Source organism: Oncorhynchus masou, chromosome 6 (assembly GCF_036934945.1).
Source record: "Oncorhynchus masou masou isolate Uvic2021 chromosome 6, UVic_Omas_1.1, whole genome shotgun sequence".
NCBI classification, from domain to species: Eukaryota; Metazoa; Chordata; class Actinopteri; order Salmoniformes; family Salmonidae; genus Oncorhynchus; species Oncorhynchus masou.
The window spans coordinates 40,706,941-40,725,227 of NC_088217.1; the positions used below are offsets into that span (position 1 = coordinate 40,706,941).

The window sequence follows — 18,287 nt, forward strand, 5'->3', positions numbered from 1 at the left end:
TTTTTATGGTACCATGATAGCCCATATCAAAAAATAATTACAGCAGATTCTTTACTATGTCATACCCCGAGTTTAACCTGGTTAGGTTAGCCTACCAGATCAGGAAAAACTTGGCCCCAGGAAATCCACCACTCTGGGTCCTGTAGTGCCACCCTGGGGGGAATCCAGGCAGATTCAACAATGTACTGCAGACATTGTTAGCAGAAACAGGATCCCCATTATAGTGAATGGAAAAATGGCGATCTTCCTGGCCAATCTTCCTGTAAATAAAACATTTTTTTGTTGAAGAATTGTAATTGTTTCTAATACACCAGCTATATTTCCTTTAACTGTGTATTTAAAAGAAAATTCTCACAAGAAGTTATAAGGATAATTAAGTTATCCAACAGCAGCTTGGTCTCCCTCCAAAACTGGCTATGACACTATTGCTGTTCTGTGGGTGTAACATTTATTGACAGTTTTGATGCCTTCTGGAAACAAAGCTATTGTAAGGAGGATGGGATCCACCCAAGTCATTTGGGTTCCTGGATTCTTTCACAGCATTCTTTATAAGGCTGCGTTGAGACAATGACCTATCAATGACTCAAGCCCAATATATTTAATCCCAACCATTGTGTTGCTGAGGTGTCATAATGCTTCAGCAAATGTACATTATCCCAGGGGCGCTGGAAAAGACAATGCAAGTAACCTAATTGATATCCCTTTTACTGCCCTGAATTCCTCTGCTGATCTTACAGCTATTGTATGCAGTAATCATGCGCCTATGAACCAGAGTTATACTGTTAGCACTGAGGAGGTGTTCCCTAGCAGGAAGTCCACTGTTTGCAGCTCACCCTGCACTAACATACAGTGCATTCGGACAGTGTTGAGAGCCCTTGACTTTTTCCACACTCCTTAGTAAAGGGCACATGAATGCCCGCTTAGAGTTTGCCAAAAGGCACCTAAAGACTCTCAGACCATGAGAAACAAGATTCTCTGGTCTGATGATACCAAGATTGAACTCTTTTGCTTGAATGACAACGCATCACGTCTGGAGGAAACCTGGCACCATCCCTACGGTGAAGCATGGTGGTGGCAGCATCATGCTGTTGGGATGTTTTTCAGCGGCAGGGATTGGGAGACTAATCAGAATCGAGGGAAAGATGAACGGAACAAAGTACAGAGATATTCTTGATGAAAACCTGCTCCAGAGCTCTCAGGACCTCAGACTGGGGCGAAGGTTCACCTTTCAACATGACAACGACCCTAAGCACACAGCCAAGACAATGCAGGAGTGGCTTTGGGACAAGTCTCTGAATGTCCTTGAGTGGCCCAGCCAGATCCTGGACTTTAACCCTATCTAACATCTCTGGAGAGACCTGAAAATAGCTGTGCAGCGACGCTCCCCATCCAACCTGACGGAGCTTGAGAGGATCTGCAGAGAAGAATGGGAGAAACTCCCCAAATACAGGTGTGCCAAGCTTGTAGCATCATACCCAAGAAGACTCCAGGCTGTAATCGGTGACTAATGGGCTTCTACAAAGTACTGAGTAAACTGTCTGAATATTTATGTAAATGCAATATTTCTATTTTCTTTTAAATACATTTGCTGAAATAAAAAAAATAAAATGTTGCTTTGTCATTATTGGGTATTGTGTGTAGACTGTAAATATATGTTCACTGTAAATAACCTGAGCATGTCTACCTCTGCTAAGTTTCCCAGTAAAGCAATAAAAACAATCAAGCATCCCAGAAAAGTGCTAAAATTGTGTACTGTACTATGGGACTCCCAATCATGGCCGGTTGTGATACAGCCTGGATTCAAACCAGGGTGTCTGTAGTGATGCCTCTATTACTGAGATGCAGTGGCTTAGACCGCTGTGCCACTCAGGAGCCCAGAGAATACAGTGGTAGCAATACATGGTTATAAGATCTACAGAAAATACAGAAATGCCAACGGTGGAGGTGTGGCCTTCTATATTCAGAACCACATTTCTGTAAAGCTTAGAGAGAATTGTCGCGCCCTGACGGGAGATATCTCTGTTTTCTTTACATTTTGGTTCGGTCAGGGTGTGACTAGGGTGGGTACGCTAGATTTTGTATAGACTAGGGGTTTTGTATTGTCTAGGTTTTTTGTATGTCTAGAGTTTTGTATGTCTAGGTGATTTGTATGTTTATGGTGGCCTGATATGGTTCCCAATCAGAGGCAGCTGTTTATCGTTGTCTCTGATTGGGGATCATATTTAGGTAGCCATTTCCCTTTGGTGTTTGTGGGATCTTGTCTATGTGTAGTTGTATGTCAGCAATCGTTTGTATAGTGTCATGTTTTGTTATTTTGTTAGTTTGTTCAGTGTTTCATTCTTTAAATAAATAAGAATGTACGCATACCATGCTGCGCCTTGGTCCGATCCTTATATCGAACGTGACAAGAATCTCATGTTAAATATTGATGAATCAATATGGCTACGGGTTCATCTGCCTCACCTAAAACCCATTCTGGCTTTAGGTGAGGCACATGAATGAAATCATCAACATGTATTGATCACATATTTACTAATGCTGCAGAAATTAGCGTGAAAGCAGTATCCAAATCCATCAGATGTCGTGATCACAATATAGTTGCCATATCTAGGAAAACCGAAGTTCCAAAGGCTGGGCCTAATATACTGTATAAGAGGTCATATAATAAGTTTTGTAGTGATTCCTATGTTATTGATGTAAGTAATATTTGTTGGTCTGTGGTGTGTAATGAGAAGCAACCAGATGCTGCACTTGACATATTTATGAAATGTTTCATTCCAGTTACTGATAACCATGTACCCATTAAGAAATTGAATCCCAATCCCCTGGATTGATGAGGAATTGAAAAATGGTATGGTTAAGAGGTATGAGGCAAAATAAATGGCAAATAAGTCTGACTGCACAACCGATTGGCAAATGTACCGCAAATTGAAAAATCATGTGACTAAACTGAATAAAAAGAAGAAGACACTACACTATGACACAAAGATAAATGAAATAAAGAATGATAGTAAAAATTTTGGAGCACCTTAAATGACATTTTGGGCAAGAAGGCAAACTCCGCTCCATCACTCATTGAATCAGATGGCTCCTTACTCCCGAAAAAATATTGCCAACTGCTTTAATGATTTTTTCATTGGCAAGACTAGCAAATGTAGGCATGACATGCCAGCAACAGACACATGCATACAAACACACAATACGCACTAAACACACACACATACACATGGATTTTGTGTTGTAGATATGTGGTAGTAGAGTAGGGCCCTGAGGGCACACACTTAATGTGTTGTGAAATCTGTGTTGTGCAATCTGTTGTGAATATATTGTAATGTTTTTAAAATTGTATAACTGCCTTAATTTAGCTGGACCCCAGGAAGAGTATGGGGATCCATAATAAATACAAATGGCAGCCTGCAGTACCCCGGTCAACCTTAAATTTGAGTTACTCAATGAGACGGGGCAGCACTGGCCTAGCCTGCAACTTCACTTCCTGGTGTAGCAAAAACTGCGCATGTTATGTTTCCATGAGACGCTGTCTTAACCGACTTCATTTGGCCAATGCACTATTGAGTCTTCACATTGGAATGAATGGTGTTGCGTGATCAATGGATTTGTTCATTCATATATAGTCATTGGTGCTATGTCTGAAATCACCACACAATGTTACAAATTAAAAAACATATTCTATGTATTATCTAGTCTGACTTGCGTATCGAAAATGTTGAATTACATATCTCTACATTTTGATATAGTATCGGAAATGGCCTTCCATTGTTTTACGTGGCTCAGTGAAGCCGGCAGCTACTGCGACAATTTCATGATGTAAGAAGCTGTTACTGCAATTTCAGATAAAAACTCAATGAAACAAGTATCAAATACAGTGCCTTCAGAAAGTATTCATACCCCTTGACTTATTCCACATTTTGTTGTTCCAGCCTTAATTCAAAATGTATTCAATATATTTGTTTCTCACCCATCTACACACAATACCACATAATGACAAAGTGAAAACCTGTTTTTATTTAATTTTTCAAATGTATTGCAAATTAAATACAGATATCTATTTTACACAAGTATTCACACCTCTCAGTCAATCCATGTTAGAATGACCTTTGGCAGTGATTACAGCTGTGAGTCTTTTGGGTACGTTTCTAAGAGCTTTGCACACCTGGACTGTAAAACATTAACACATTATTATTTTTTAAATTCTTCAAGCTCTTTAAAGTTGGTTATTGATCATTGCCAGACAGACATTTTCAAGTCTTGCCATAGGTTTTCAAGTTAAAATTGTAACTAGGCACTCAGGAACATCCAATGTTGTCTTGGTAAGCAACTCCAGTGTATATTTGGCCTTGTGTTTTAGGTTATTGTCCCGCTGAAAGGTGAATTTTTCTCCCAGTGTCTGTTGGAAAGCAGACTGAACTAGGTTTTCCTCTAGGATTTTGCCTGTGCTCAGTTTCTTTTTATCTTAAAAAACTCCCTAGACCTTGTCGGTGACAAGCATACCCATAACATCATGCAGCCATCACCATGCTTGAAAATATGAAGAGTGGTACTCAGTGATGTCTTGTGTTGGATTTGTCCCAAACATAACTTTGTATTCAGGACATAAACTGAATTTCTTTGCCACACTTTTTTGCAGTTTTACTTTAGTGCGTTATTGCAAACAGGATGCATGCTTTGTAATATTTGTATTCTGTACAGGCTTCCTTGTTTTCACTCTGTTGTTAAGGTTAGTATTGTGGAGTAACTACAATGTTGTTGAACAATCATCAGTTTCTCCTTTCACAGCCATTAAACTCTAACTGTTTTTTGAAAGTCACCATTGGCCTAATGGTGAAATCCTTGAGCGGTTTCCTTCCTTCCTCTCCTGCAACTGAGGTAGGAAGGATTCCTGTATCTTTATAGTAACTGGGTGTATTAATACACCATCCAAAGTGTAATAAATAACTTCACCATGCTCAAAGGGATTTTCAATGTCTGCATTTTTTTAACCCATCTACCAATAGGTGCACTTTTTCGCGAGGCTTTGGAAAACCTCCCTGGTCTTTTTGGTTGAATCTGTGTTTGAAATTCAATGCTCGACTGAGGGACCTTACAGAAAGTTGTATGGGGTACAGAGATGAGGTAGTCTTAAACAAATAATGTTAAACACAGAGTTACTCCATGCAACTTGTTATGTGACTTAAGCACATTTTTACTCCTGAACTTATTTAGGCTTGCCATTACAAAGGGGTTGAGTAATTATTGACTCAAAACATTTCAGATTTTCATTTGTAATTTATTTGTTCACATTATGGGGTATTGTGTGTAGGCCAGTGATACAAAATCTTAGTCAAGGGTTGTGAATACTTTCTGAAGGCACAGTATAAGTACAATCTCTATACATTTCAGCTGTTTCAAAAACTTTCTGTGCATTTACTGTTAATACTGTATGAGTGTTGAGCTCAATGACACAATTCAGTTTACACTGCCCTGCTCGGAGGGGGGCAACTGTCGGGCGAGTATTGTGCGCTATCCCCAGAGGTAGCGCTCGGTACGTGATCGTTTTGCAAGTTTACCCAACAGTACTGTCTCGACAATCGATACCTCTCGAAAATACATTGTGAAAATGTTCTTAGACAGTGCCAACAGAACAGGCTTCAGGCAGTCTGTGTTTTGGTGATAGCAGAGAAGTTAATCTGAGAATAGTGGAGTAAGCTCTGATATAAAAATTTTGTCAAAATGGTCTGGTGGGATTTGGAATGTGATAACAATAGCCCACTGGCAGCTAGGGGAGGGATTCTGTCTGTGAGATCTAATTGTAAGTAAAACACATTGTATAATGTTTGACCTGGTTGTTTTATTGGTTGACTCATAACCACATCTACTGCCGTTTAAAAGTCTGCATTGTTATGGACCTACAAAACTATTCTGTCGGATAATAAGTGTTACACCATAACACTTTAACACTCCTAGTTAAAAAAAGCCACTTGCAACTGAGAGTGCGAGTGAGTATGTCAACTATAGTTACAAAAGTTACTAATTTTTGATGCACAGACTGGTAAGAATAGCAATAAGAGATGTTGAAGGGAAGCTTAAATTATGTTCATTCAGGATTATTAGTTAAAGGGAGAGTAGGACTGACCGCAAACCCTCGTCACCTGAAGCAATTTGTAGAAGTTTTTACATTCTTGGTGACATTCTAATGGTTTTAAGTGTCTGACAGCTCACTTTATCAGACTTAGTTTCCAGGTAAGTCTAAACCATTTGTGTGTCAATCAAAAGGTGCCAAAATAAGTACAGTCTAGTTACATTTTTTTAGTCATCCATTATCTCTTTGAGTTTTACATTTCTTTAGTGTGGAATGACAAAGCTATTCTGTTATCATCAAAAACAAGAACCCTTATTCTTTCAATTACAATTAATACGTAGACAAATATTCTGGTACACAACTATCCAGAAAGAGTGTTTGTCTGACCAGTTTTTCCCCCATGTTGAACAGTGAGTGATTTAAGTTTCCCTCCTCTTCTCCAGTATTGTATCCAACCACCAGAAAAGAAAGATGCCTTTGGGTGACGATGGACATTCTTGGAAGAAGAAAACCTCAGATGTTAAGGAGAATTTCGACTTCAAGGAGATCCTGGGGACGTAAGTGTTGAAATCATATCTCACTAAAGGACCATTCTGTTGTTGAGGATAGAGTTTAATAGTTCATATACAGTATAACTAGCATGCATGGGTCTGGGCCCTTTGCTATCTCTCTGCTCATTAAAACACCATAAAGAGTTCACACGGAACGCTTAGCAGTGTTATTCAGATTCAGGCTACAACATTATTAATACAGAGGGACATTTGCATGCGTTTTCTGTACCTCTACCTTTTTGCATGTTTAACACTGACTGACGACCTCTTTAGGTATATTGGTCATGTTTAATGCAGGCGTGTGGGTAGAAAGTTGCTAATAGAGTCTATTAAAGTTTGAGTGATTGGGGGATATTCTCTTCAGAGAGCAGTGAGCTCAGATCAGGACTCTACCTTGACGACATGCTCATGATTGGTTATTATTAATGCTGAGGTCTACTAGCCTATTGAAGATTCCCCCATGGTTTTAGATTACACTGTTGAGGTGTTTGTGTGTGTGTCTAGGCTCTCGTGTCCTTAGTACGAGTCGGTCTGGTCCAGTTGATAATGTATTCTAACATCAGAACCTGCCTTGCTCTGAGCAGTACTTTGATGTGTTACATGTATTTTTACTGAATTATAAATGGCCCGGGGGGATTTTGCACTTTTGCTTTTCATATTTAGCTTTTTGTTGTTGTTGTATTTTCCAGAGTGTGTTGTGTTTCATGTCTGTATGTGATTTGAGTGGAAAGGACATCACTGGCGTTCTAGGTATTCTGGGCCACATCAAGTATGAAAGTGCAAGCTAAAATACTGTACATTGTCAGAGATGTTAAATTTTTATAGAGCTGACATCAGCTGTGCTATTTTGACATGTTCCCCGATGGGTGAGAACATTCTTCAGTGATGTTGTTTCCCTGCTCAGTGTGTGTGTGTGTCGACTTTTTTGCTGACCCTTGACCCAGGAAGCATTTAGCAGAGGGACTTTGGTGCCCTTTCCCTGACTTGGAGAGAGAGAGAGAGAGAGAGAGAGAGGAACCAAAAACTACAGGAGAGACAAACTATTTTCATGCTGGGACCACTTATAGTGAGGAACCATACATTAATACATAAAAAGGCCTTACAAGGGAAATACATATTTTATCAATATCTTGCTTAGCTCAGGCCATTGCTGAAGAGGAATGAGAGGTTGAGCGAGACTGAATGCCTAACATATACGAGGAGCAGACAGAGAAAAGACAGGAAACATGCAATCAGGGGGCCAGCTGTAGCTCCATACAATCCGGTGTTCAGAGAGACATCCCGTGCTTGGTCAGTGCCAGTTGTACAGTGAAGTCTGTCCTTTCAACAGCTCTGTGTTTACGTTCGAGGGGGTCGGCCTTCTACACTAAAGTGTTGACTAATCCAGTGGACAGGGCCTTTCATTTAGAATGGTGGATGGGTGGCTCTGTTTCTCCCATCAACAGTGATGATGAGAATATTGTTCCCTGAGTGTTTGTGGGTCTGTCTGCGTGTATCTGATCTAAAGAGGGTTTAATACCTGCAATGTTTTTTCCTGATTCTACATCTAATTGATGTAAAAGAGTGGTTAACAAACCCTTGGGATGTACACAGAGAGCTAATATTAATAATATGCATGTCAATCTCTCCTGGCTCAAAGTGGAGGAGAGATTGACTTCATCAAGTCCAAAACAGACTATGTAAGGCGCACAGTACTACATGGAACTCTATTCCACATCAAGTAACTCATGCAAGCAGTAAAATTTGATTTAAAAAACCGATACAAAAAACACCTCATGGAACAGCGGGACTGTGAAGCAACATAGGCACAGACATATGCATACACACACACACGATAATATATGCACTATACACACACGAACACATGGATTTTGTAATTGAATTCGGAAGTTTACATACACCTTAGCCAAATACATTTAAACTCAGTTTATCACAATTCCTGACGTTTAATCCTAGTATAAATTCCATGTTTTAGGTCAGTTAAGATCACCAATTTATTTTAAAAATTTGAAATGTCAGAATAATAGTAGAGAGAATGATTTATTTAATCTTCTATTTCTTTCATCGCATTCCCAGTGGGTCAGGAGTTTACATACACTCAATTAGTATTTGGTAGCTTTGTTTTAAATTGTTTAACTTGGGTCAAACATTCCGGGCAGCCTTCCACAAGCTTCCCACAATAAGTTGGGTGAATTTTGGCCCATTCGTCCTGACAGAGCTGGTGTGACTGAATCATGTTTGTAGGCCCCCTTGCTCGCACACACTTTTTCAGTTCTGCCCACACATTTTCTATAGGATTGAGGTCAGGGCTTTGTGATGGCCACTCCAATACCTTGACTTTGTTGTCCTTAAGCCATTTAGCCACAACTTTGGAAGTATGCTTGGGGTCATTGTCCATTTGGAAGACCCATTTGCGACCAAGCTTTAACTTCCTGACTGGTGTCTTGAGATGTTGCTTCAATATATCCACCAAATTTTCCTCCCTCATGATGCTCCCTCTCTGTGTTCTTCGGCTTGCAAGCCTCCCCCTTTTTCTTCCTGTTAGAGTCGTGTGTATAGGTGGCAGGGAAGTCAGGTGCAGGAGAGTCAAACGGAGTGGCAATGGAGTATTTTCATATAAGTCCACTTAACATGCACCAAACACTAAATACGTACATACATAAACGAACATGGCGGACCCATCGCGCACCTATACAACATAAAACAACACTTGACATAAAACAATCTCTGACAAAGACATGAGGGGAAACAGAGGGTTAAATACACAACAGGTAATGAATGGGATTGAAAACAGGTGTGTGGGAAGATGAGACAAAACCAATGGAAAATGAAAAATGGATCAATGAAGGCTAGAAGGCCTGTGATGTTGACCGCCGAGCACCGCCCGAACAAGGAGAGGCAACGACTTCGGCAGAAGTGGTGACACCTCCAAACATAACGATGGTCATTATGGCCAACAGTTATATTTTTGTCTCATCAGACCAGAGGACACTTCTCCAAAAAGTACGATCTTTGTCCCCATGTGCAGTTGCAAACCATAGTCTGTCTTTTTTATGGCGGTTTTGGAGCCGTGGCTTCTTCCCTGCTGAGCTGCCTTTCAGGTTATGTCGATATAGGACTCATTTTACTGTGGATCTAGATTATTTTGTACCTGTTTCCTCCAGCATCTTCACAAGGTCCTTTGCTGTTGTTCTGAGATTGATTTGCACTTTTCACACCAAAGTACGTTCATCTCTAGGAGACAGAGCGCGTATCCTTCCTGAGCGGTACGACGGCTGTGTGGTCCCATGGTTTTTATACTTGCATACTATTGTTTGTACAGATGAATGTGGTACTTTCAGGCGTTTGGAAATTGCTCCCAAGGATGAGCAAGCCTTGTGGAGGTCTGCAATTTCTTTTTCTGAAGTCTTGGCTGATTTCTTCTGATTTTCCCATGATCAAGCAAAGAGGCACTGAGTTTGAAGGTAGGCCTTGAAATACATCCACAGGTACACCTCCAATTAATGTAAACTTTTAACCCACTGGAATTGTGATACAGTGAATTCTAAGTTAAATAATCTGTCTGTAAAGAATTGTTGGAAAAAATTGCTTGTGTCATGCACAAAGTAGATGTCCTAACCGACTTGCCAAAACTATAGTATGTTAACAAGGAATTTGTGGAGTGGTTGAAAAACAAGTTTTAATGACTCCAACCTAAGTGTATGTAAACCTCCGACTTCAACTGTATCTGTGGTAGTCGTGAATTAGGGATCTGAGGGCACACGATCTGTGAATGTATGTTGTAATGTTTTTAAAACTGTATAAACTGTTGTAATTTTGCTGGATCCCAGGAAGAGTAGCAGCTAATGGGGATTGCTAATAAATACATATTCAAACAGGCAGTAAGACGCTTGTGAGGAACTGTATTGCGATGCTGTTTAATAAAGTGTGTGTGCTCATCCCCCTCCTCTACTCCCTGTTCACCCATGGCTGCGTGGCCAAGCACGCCTCCAAATCAATCATCAACTTTGCAGATGACACAACAGTAGTTGGCTTGATTACCTACAACGATGAGACAGCCTACAGGGAGGAGGTGAGGGCTCTGGGAGTGTGGTGCCAGAAAAATAACCTCTCACTCAATGTCAACAAAACTAAGGAGATGATCGTGGACTTCAGGAAACAGCAGAGGAAACACCTCCCTATCCACATTGATGGGACAGCAGTGGAAAAGGAGAAAGCTTCAAGTTCCTCGGCGTACACATCACTGACAAACTGAAATGGTCCACCCACATAGATAGTGTGGTGAAAAAGGCGCAACAGCGCCTCTTCAACCTCAGGAGGATAAAGAAATTTGGCTCCTGTCGGGCTGTATCACCGCCTGGTATGGCAACTGCACCGCAAAACTCTCCAGAGGGTGGTGTGGTCTGCCCAATGCATCACCGGGGGCAAACTTCATGCCTTCCTGGACACTTACAGCACCCGATGCCATAGGAAGGCCAAACAGATCATCAACGACATCAACCACCCGAGCCACTGCCTGTTCACCCCGCTATCATCCAGAAGGTGAGGTTAGTACAGGTGCTCAAAGCTGGACCGAGAGAATGAAAACAGCTTCTATCTCAAGGCCATCAGACCGCTAAACAGCCATCACTAGCACATCAGAGGCAGCTGCCTATAGACATAGATTAGAAATCACTGGCCACTTTTAGAAATGGATCACTAGCCACTTTAATAATCTTTAAGTATCTAGCATTACTCATCTCACATGTATAAACTGTACTCCACACTATTCTATGATATTTTAGTCGCTTTTAAATTGTGTTTACATATTGCATCCCCCATTTCATATGTATATACTGTATTGTATTCTATACTACACCACTGACTGTTAAACAGCCATCTCCAGCACATCAGAGGCTGCTGCCTATAGACATAGATTAGGAATCACTAGCCACTTTAATAATGTCTCCGTATCTTGCATTACTCATCTCATATGTATAAACTGTACTCTATACTATTCTACGGTATCTTAGTCACTTTAATTGTGTGAAGATTTTGCATCGCCAATCTCACATGTGTATACTGTATTCTACACTATGCCACTGTATCTTAGTCAAATGCTGCTCTGACATATATGTATATATATTCCTTATCCATTCCTTACTTAGATATATGTTTATTTTGGGTGTTTGTTGTGAAACTGTTAGATATTACTTGTTAGATATCACTGCACTGTTGGAGCTAGAAACACAAGCATTTTGCTACACCCGCAATAAGATCTGCTAAACACGTGCATGTGACCAATAAAGCCTGTCTTCAGACTGCTGAATAATCTGTGTTCTAATCTCTTCTTGGTGCCTGGATAATGGAATCAGTCTAAACCTATTATCCAGTTGAGCTGTTTAAAAGGCTTTGGTGTACAGTCCTGCACGTTTCAACATGGCATTTGAAGCAATGTCACTTGGGAATGTGTTCAAAAAAAAATCTGGATCAAAAAAGGGGGTTAGCTGAGAGAAAATGTTGCAATTTTAAAGCAAAATTCCCCCAAATCTACAATACATTTTCTGCCATGGACCTGAGAGAAAATGTTGCAGATTTAAAGCTAGTTTCCGGCAATTCTATGCATTTTGCTATGGATAATGCTGTGTTCTTTTTCTCAAATATAATAACTAAATGAATACTGCTAAATTCATTGTTTTGGGAATTTTCAAAAGGCCAGCATCCCGGAGTTACCTCTTCACTGTTGATGTTGAGACTGGTGTTTTGCGGGTACTATTTAATGAAGCTGCCAGTTGAGGACTTGTGAGGCGTCTGTTTCTCAAACTAGACACTTTAATGTACTTGTCCTCTTGCTCAGTTGCGCACCGGGCTTCTCACTCCTCTTTCTATTCTGGTTAGAGGCAGTTTGCGCTGTTCCGTGAACGGAGTAGTACACAGTGTTGTTTGAGATTTTCAGTTTCTTGGCAATTTATTGCATGGAATAGCCTTCATTTCTCAGAACAGGAATAGACTGATGAGTTTCAGAAGAAATTATTTTTTTCTGGCCATTTTGAGCCTGTAATCGAACCCACAATTGCTGACGCTCTAGATACTCAAATAGTCTAAAGAAGGCCAGTTTTATTGCTTCTTTAATCAGAACAACAGTTTTCAGCTGTGCTAACATAATTGTAAAAAGGGTTTTCTGATGATCAATTAGCCTTTTAAAATGATAAACTTGGATTAGCTAACACAACGTGCCATTGGAACACAATGTAGATATTTCTTAAAAATCTGCCGTTTCCAGCTACAATAGTCATTTACAATATTAACAATGTCTAAACAGTGATGTTATTTTAATGGGATTTTTTTGTTGCTTTTCTTTAAAAAACCATGACATTTCTAAGTGACCCAAAATGTTTTAACGGTAGTGTGTATATATATAATTTTTACAGTACCAATCAAAAGTTGGACACACCTACTCATTCAAGGGGTTTTTCTTCATTTTTACTATAATCTATGAAATAGCACACATGGAATCATGTAGTAGCCAAAAAATGGTTAACCAAATCAAAATATTTTTGATATTGGAAATTCAAAGTAGCCACCCTTTGCCTTGTGACAGCTTTGCACACACTTGGCATTCTCTAAACCAGCTTCACGAGGAAGTCACCTGGAATGCATTTCAATTTTCTTTAAAAAACCAGGACATTTCTAAGTGACCCAAAATGTTTTAACGGTAGTGTGTATATATATATATATATAATCTTTACAGTAACAATCAAACATTTGGACACACCTACTCATTCAAGGGTTTTTCTTCATTTTTACTATTTTCTACATTGTAGAATAATCAAAACTATGAAATAACACATATGGAATCATGTAGTAACCAAAAAAATGTTAACCAAATCAAAATATATTTGATATTGGAAATTCAATGTAGCCAACCTTAGCCTTGTGACAGCTTTGCACACTCTTGGCATTCTCTAAACCAGCTTCATGAGGAAGTCACCTGGAATGCATTTCAATTAACAGGTGTGCCTTGTTAAAAGTTAATTTGTGGAATTGATTTCCTTCTTAATGTGTTAGAGCCAAGCAGTTGTACTATGACAAGGTAGGGGTGGTATACAGAAGATAGCCTTATTTGGTAAAAGACCAAGTCCATATTATGGCAAGAAAAGCTCCAGTAAGCAAAGAGAAATTACAGTCAGTCAATCCTGAAAATGTCAAGAACTTTGAAAATGTCTTCACGTGCAGTCGCAAAAACAGTCAAGCTTTATGATGAAACTGGCTCTCATGATGACTGACACAGGAAAGGAAGACCCAGAGTTACCTCTGCTGCAGAGGATAAGTTCATTAGAGTTACCAGCCTCAGAAATTGCATCCCAAATAAATGCTTCACTGAGTTCAAGTAACAGACACATATCATCATTAACTGTTCAGAGGAGACTGTGTGAATCAGGCCCTCATGGTCAAATTGCTGCAAAGAAACCACTACTAAAGGACACCAATAATAAGAAGAGACTTGGTTGGGCCAAGAATCACGAGCAAAGGACATTAGACCTGTGGGAATCTGTCCTTTGGTCTGATGATCTCCACATGTGTGGTTCCCACCATGAAGCATGAAAGAGAAGGTGTGATGGTGTTGGGATGCTTTGCTGGTGACACTGTCTGGGATTTATTTACAATTCAAGGCAGACTTAACCAGCATGGCTACCACAGCATTCTGCAGTCATACACCATCCCATCTGGTTTGCGCTTAGTGGGACTATAATTTGTTTTTCAACAGGACAATGACCCAACACACCTCCAGGCTGTGTAAGGACTATTTGACCAAGAAGGAGAGTGATGGAGTGCTACATCAGATAACCTGGCCTCCACAATCACATGACCTCAACCCAATTGAGATGGTTTGGGATGAGTTGGACCGCAGAGTGAAGGAAAAGCAGCCGACAAGTGCTCAGAGTATGTGGGAACTCCTCCATTCCAGGTGAAGCTGGTTGGGAGAATACCAAGAGTGTGCAAAACTGTCATCAAGTTAAAGGGTGGCTACTTTGAAGAATTGAAAATCTGAAATATTATTTTATTTGTTTATTACTTTTTTGGTTACTACATGATTCCATATGTGTTATTTCATAGTTCTGATATCTTCACTATTATTATACAATGTAGAAAATAGTAAAAACGAATAAAAACCCTTGAATGAGTAGGTGTGTCCAAACTTTTGACTGGTACTGTAAAAATTATATACTCTACTCTGTTTACAATGGCAGAACAATTCCTGGTGTTATCTCTACACTGCTTGTCTCTTATTTGACACTATTTGCATCCTTTACATTCATAGCTTCTGTCAGTTCTAGCTTGAACCTACTCTATTTTGTGTGAAGTGTCATGTTTTTTGTGAATCACAAAGAAACCAGGAGGTTATTATCTATATTTTATTATTAAAGAATGTCCTTTGCCATGCAGTTTCTGTTCTAAATATCAGGTAAATATTTGCCAAATAAAGGATAACAATATGAGTAGTTCCTCGTATGTATTTTATTTTATTTATTTCACCTTTATTTAACCAAGTAGTTGAGAACAAGTTGAGAACAAGTTCTCATTTACAATTGCGACCTGGCTAAGATAAAGCAAAGCAGTTTGACACATACAACGACACAGAGTTACACATGGAGTAAAACAAACATACAGTCAATAATACAGTAGAAACAAGTCTATAAACGATTTGAGCAAATGAGGTGAGATAAGGGAGGTAAAGGCAAAAAAAGGCCATGGTGGCAAAGTAAATACAATTTTTTACCTTTATTTAACTAGGCAAGTCAGTTAAGAACAAATTCTTATTTTCAATGACAGCCTAGGAACAGTGGTTTAACTGCCTGTTCAGGGGCAGAATGACAGATTTGTACCTTGTCAGCTCGGGGATTTGAACTTGCAACCTTTTGGTTACAACTCCAACTTGCTAACCACTGGCCTACCCTGCCGCCCCACAATATAGCAAGTAAAACACTGGAATGGTAGATTTGCAGTGGAAGAATGTGCAAAGTAGATATAAAAATAATGGGGTGCAAAGGAGCAAAAAAAATAAAAAAATAAAAATAAATACAGTAGGGAAAGAGGTAGTTGTTTGGGCTAAATTATATCTGGGCTATGTACAGGTGCAGTAATCTGTGAGCTGCTCTGACAGCTGGTGCTTAGAGCAAGTGAGGGAGACAAGTGTTTCCAGTTTCAGAGATTTTTGTAGTTCGTTCCAGTCATTGGCAGCAGAGAACTGGAAGGAGAGGCGGCCAAAGAAAGAATTGGTTTTGGGGCTGACCAGAGAGATATACCTGCTGGAGCGCATGCTACAGGTGGGTGATGCTATGGTGACCAGCGAGCTGAGATAAGGGGGGACTTTACCTAGCAGGGTCTTGTAGATGACATGGAGCCAGTGGGTTTGGCGACGAGTACGAAGCGAGGGCCAGCCAACGAGAGCGTACAGGTCGCAATGGTGGGTAGTATATGGGGCTTTGGTGACAAAACAGATGGCACTGTGATAGACTACATCCAATTTGTTGAGTAGGGTATTGGAGAGTATTTTGTAAATGACATCGCCAAAGTCGAGGATTGGTAGGATGGTCAGTTTTACAAAGGTATGTTTGGCAGCATGAGTGAAGGATGCTTTGTTGCGAAATAGGAAGCCAATTCTAGATTTAACTTTGGATTGGAGATGTTTGATGTGGGTCTGGAAGGAGAGTTTACAGTCTAACCAGACACCTAGGTATTTGTAGTCGTCCACGTATTCTAAGTCAGAGCCTTCCATAGTAGTGATGTTGGACAGGTGGGTGGGCAGGTGCAGGCAGCGAGCATGCATTTAGTTTTACTTGTATTTAAGAGCAATTGGAGGCCACGAAAGGAGAGTTGTATGGCATTGAAGCTTGTCTGGAGGGTTGTTAACACAGTGTCCAAAGAAGGGCCAGAAGTATACAGAATGGTGTCGTCTGCGTAGAGGTGGATCAGAGACTCACCAGCAGCAAGAGCGACATCATTGATGTATACAGAGAAGAGAGTCGGTCCAAGAATTGAACCCTGTGGCACCCCCATAGAGACTGCCAGAGGTCCGGACAGCAGACCCTCCGATTTGACACACTGAACTCTATCAGAGAAGTAGTTGGTGAACCAGGCGAGGCAATCATTTGAGAAGCCAAGGCTGTTGATGAGGATGTGGTGATTGACAGAGTCGAAAGGCTTGGCCAGATCAATGAATTAACTTTTTTGAGTTAGTGTTGCAGGAAGCAAATTTCTGCTTGAAAAAGCTAGCCTTGGCTCTTCTAACTGCCTGTGTATAATGGTTTCTAACTTCCCTGAAAAGCTGCATATAATGGGGGCTGTTCGATGCTAATGCAGAACGCCATAGGATGTTTTTGTGTTGGTTAAGGACAGTCAGGTCTGGTGAGAACCAAGGGCTATATCTGTTCCTGGTTCTAAATTTCTTGAATGGGGCATGCTAATTTAAGATGGTTAGGAAGGCATTTTTTTAAATAACCAGGCATCCTTTACTGATGGGATGAGATCAATATCCTTCCAGGATACCCCGGCCAGGTCGATTAGAAAGGCCTGCTCGCTGAAGTGTTTCAGGGAGCGTTTGATAGTGATGAGTGGAGGTCGTTTGACCGCTGACCCATTACGGATGCAGGCAATGAGGCAGTGATCGCTGAGGTCTTGGTTGAAGACAGCAGAGGTGTATTTAGAGGGCAAGTTGGTTCGGATGATATCTATGAGGGTGCCCGCGTTTAAGGCTTTGGGGAGGTACCTGGTAGGTTCATTGATAATTTGTGTGAGATTGAGGGCATCAAGCTTAGATTGTAGGATGGCTGAGGTGTTAAGCATGTTCCAGTTTAGGTTGCCTAGCAGCACGAGCTATGAAGATAGATGGGAGGGCAATCAGTTCACATATTGTGTCCAGAGCACAACTGGGGGCAGAGGGTGGTCTATAGCAGGCGGCAACGGTGAGAGACTTGTTTTTAGAGAGGTGGATTTTTAAAAGTAGAAGTTCAAATTGTTTGGGTACAGACCTGGATAGTAGGACAGAACTCTGCAGGCTATCTTTGCAGTAGATTGCAACTCCGCCCCTTTGGCAGTTCTATCTTGTCTGAAAATGTTGTAGTTTGGGATGAAAATTTCAGAATTTTTGGTGGTCTTCCTAAACAAGGATTCAGACACAGCTAGAACATCTGGGTTGGCAGAGTGTGCTAAAGCAGTGAATTAAACAAACTTAGGCAGGAGGCCTAAGGAGGCCTAATGTTAACATGCATGAAACCTAGACTATTACGGTTACAGAATTCATCAAAAGAGAGTGCCTGGGGAATAGGAGTGGAGCTAGGCACTGCAGGGCCTGGATTCACCTCTACATCACCAGAGGAAAATAGGAGGAGTAGGATAAGGGTACGGCTAAAAGCAATGAGAATTGGTCATCAAGAACGTCTGGAACAGAGAGTAAAAGGAGGTTTCTGGGGGCGATAAAATAGCTTCAAGGTATAATGTACAGACAAACGTATGGTAGGATGTGAATACAGTGGAGCTAAACGTAGGTATTGAGTGATGATGAGAGAGATATTGTCTCTAGAAAAATAATTGAAACCAGGAGATGTCATCGCATGTGTGGGTGGTGGAACTAATAGGTTGGATAAGGTATAGTGAGCAGGACTTGAGGCTCTACAGTG

General features: G+C 40.5%; 1 protein-coding gene across 1 annotated transcript in view; it reads left to right on the top strand.

The window, feature by feature from the left end:
• LOC135542067 (calcium/calmodulin-dependent protein kinase type 1-like) overlaps positions 1–18,287 on the top strand; it is an 83,366-nt gene that overhangs the window by 18,806 nt on the left and 46,273 nt on the right. Inside the window, exon 2 of the mRNA XM_064968697.1 lies at positions 6,520–6,633. Within this exon, the coding sequence (XP_064824769.1) occupies positions 6,548–6,633 (86 nt within the window). The 5' untranslated portion in view covers positions 6,520–6,547. The remainder of the gene's footprint in view (positions 1–6,519; positions 6,634–18,287) is intronic.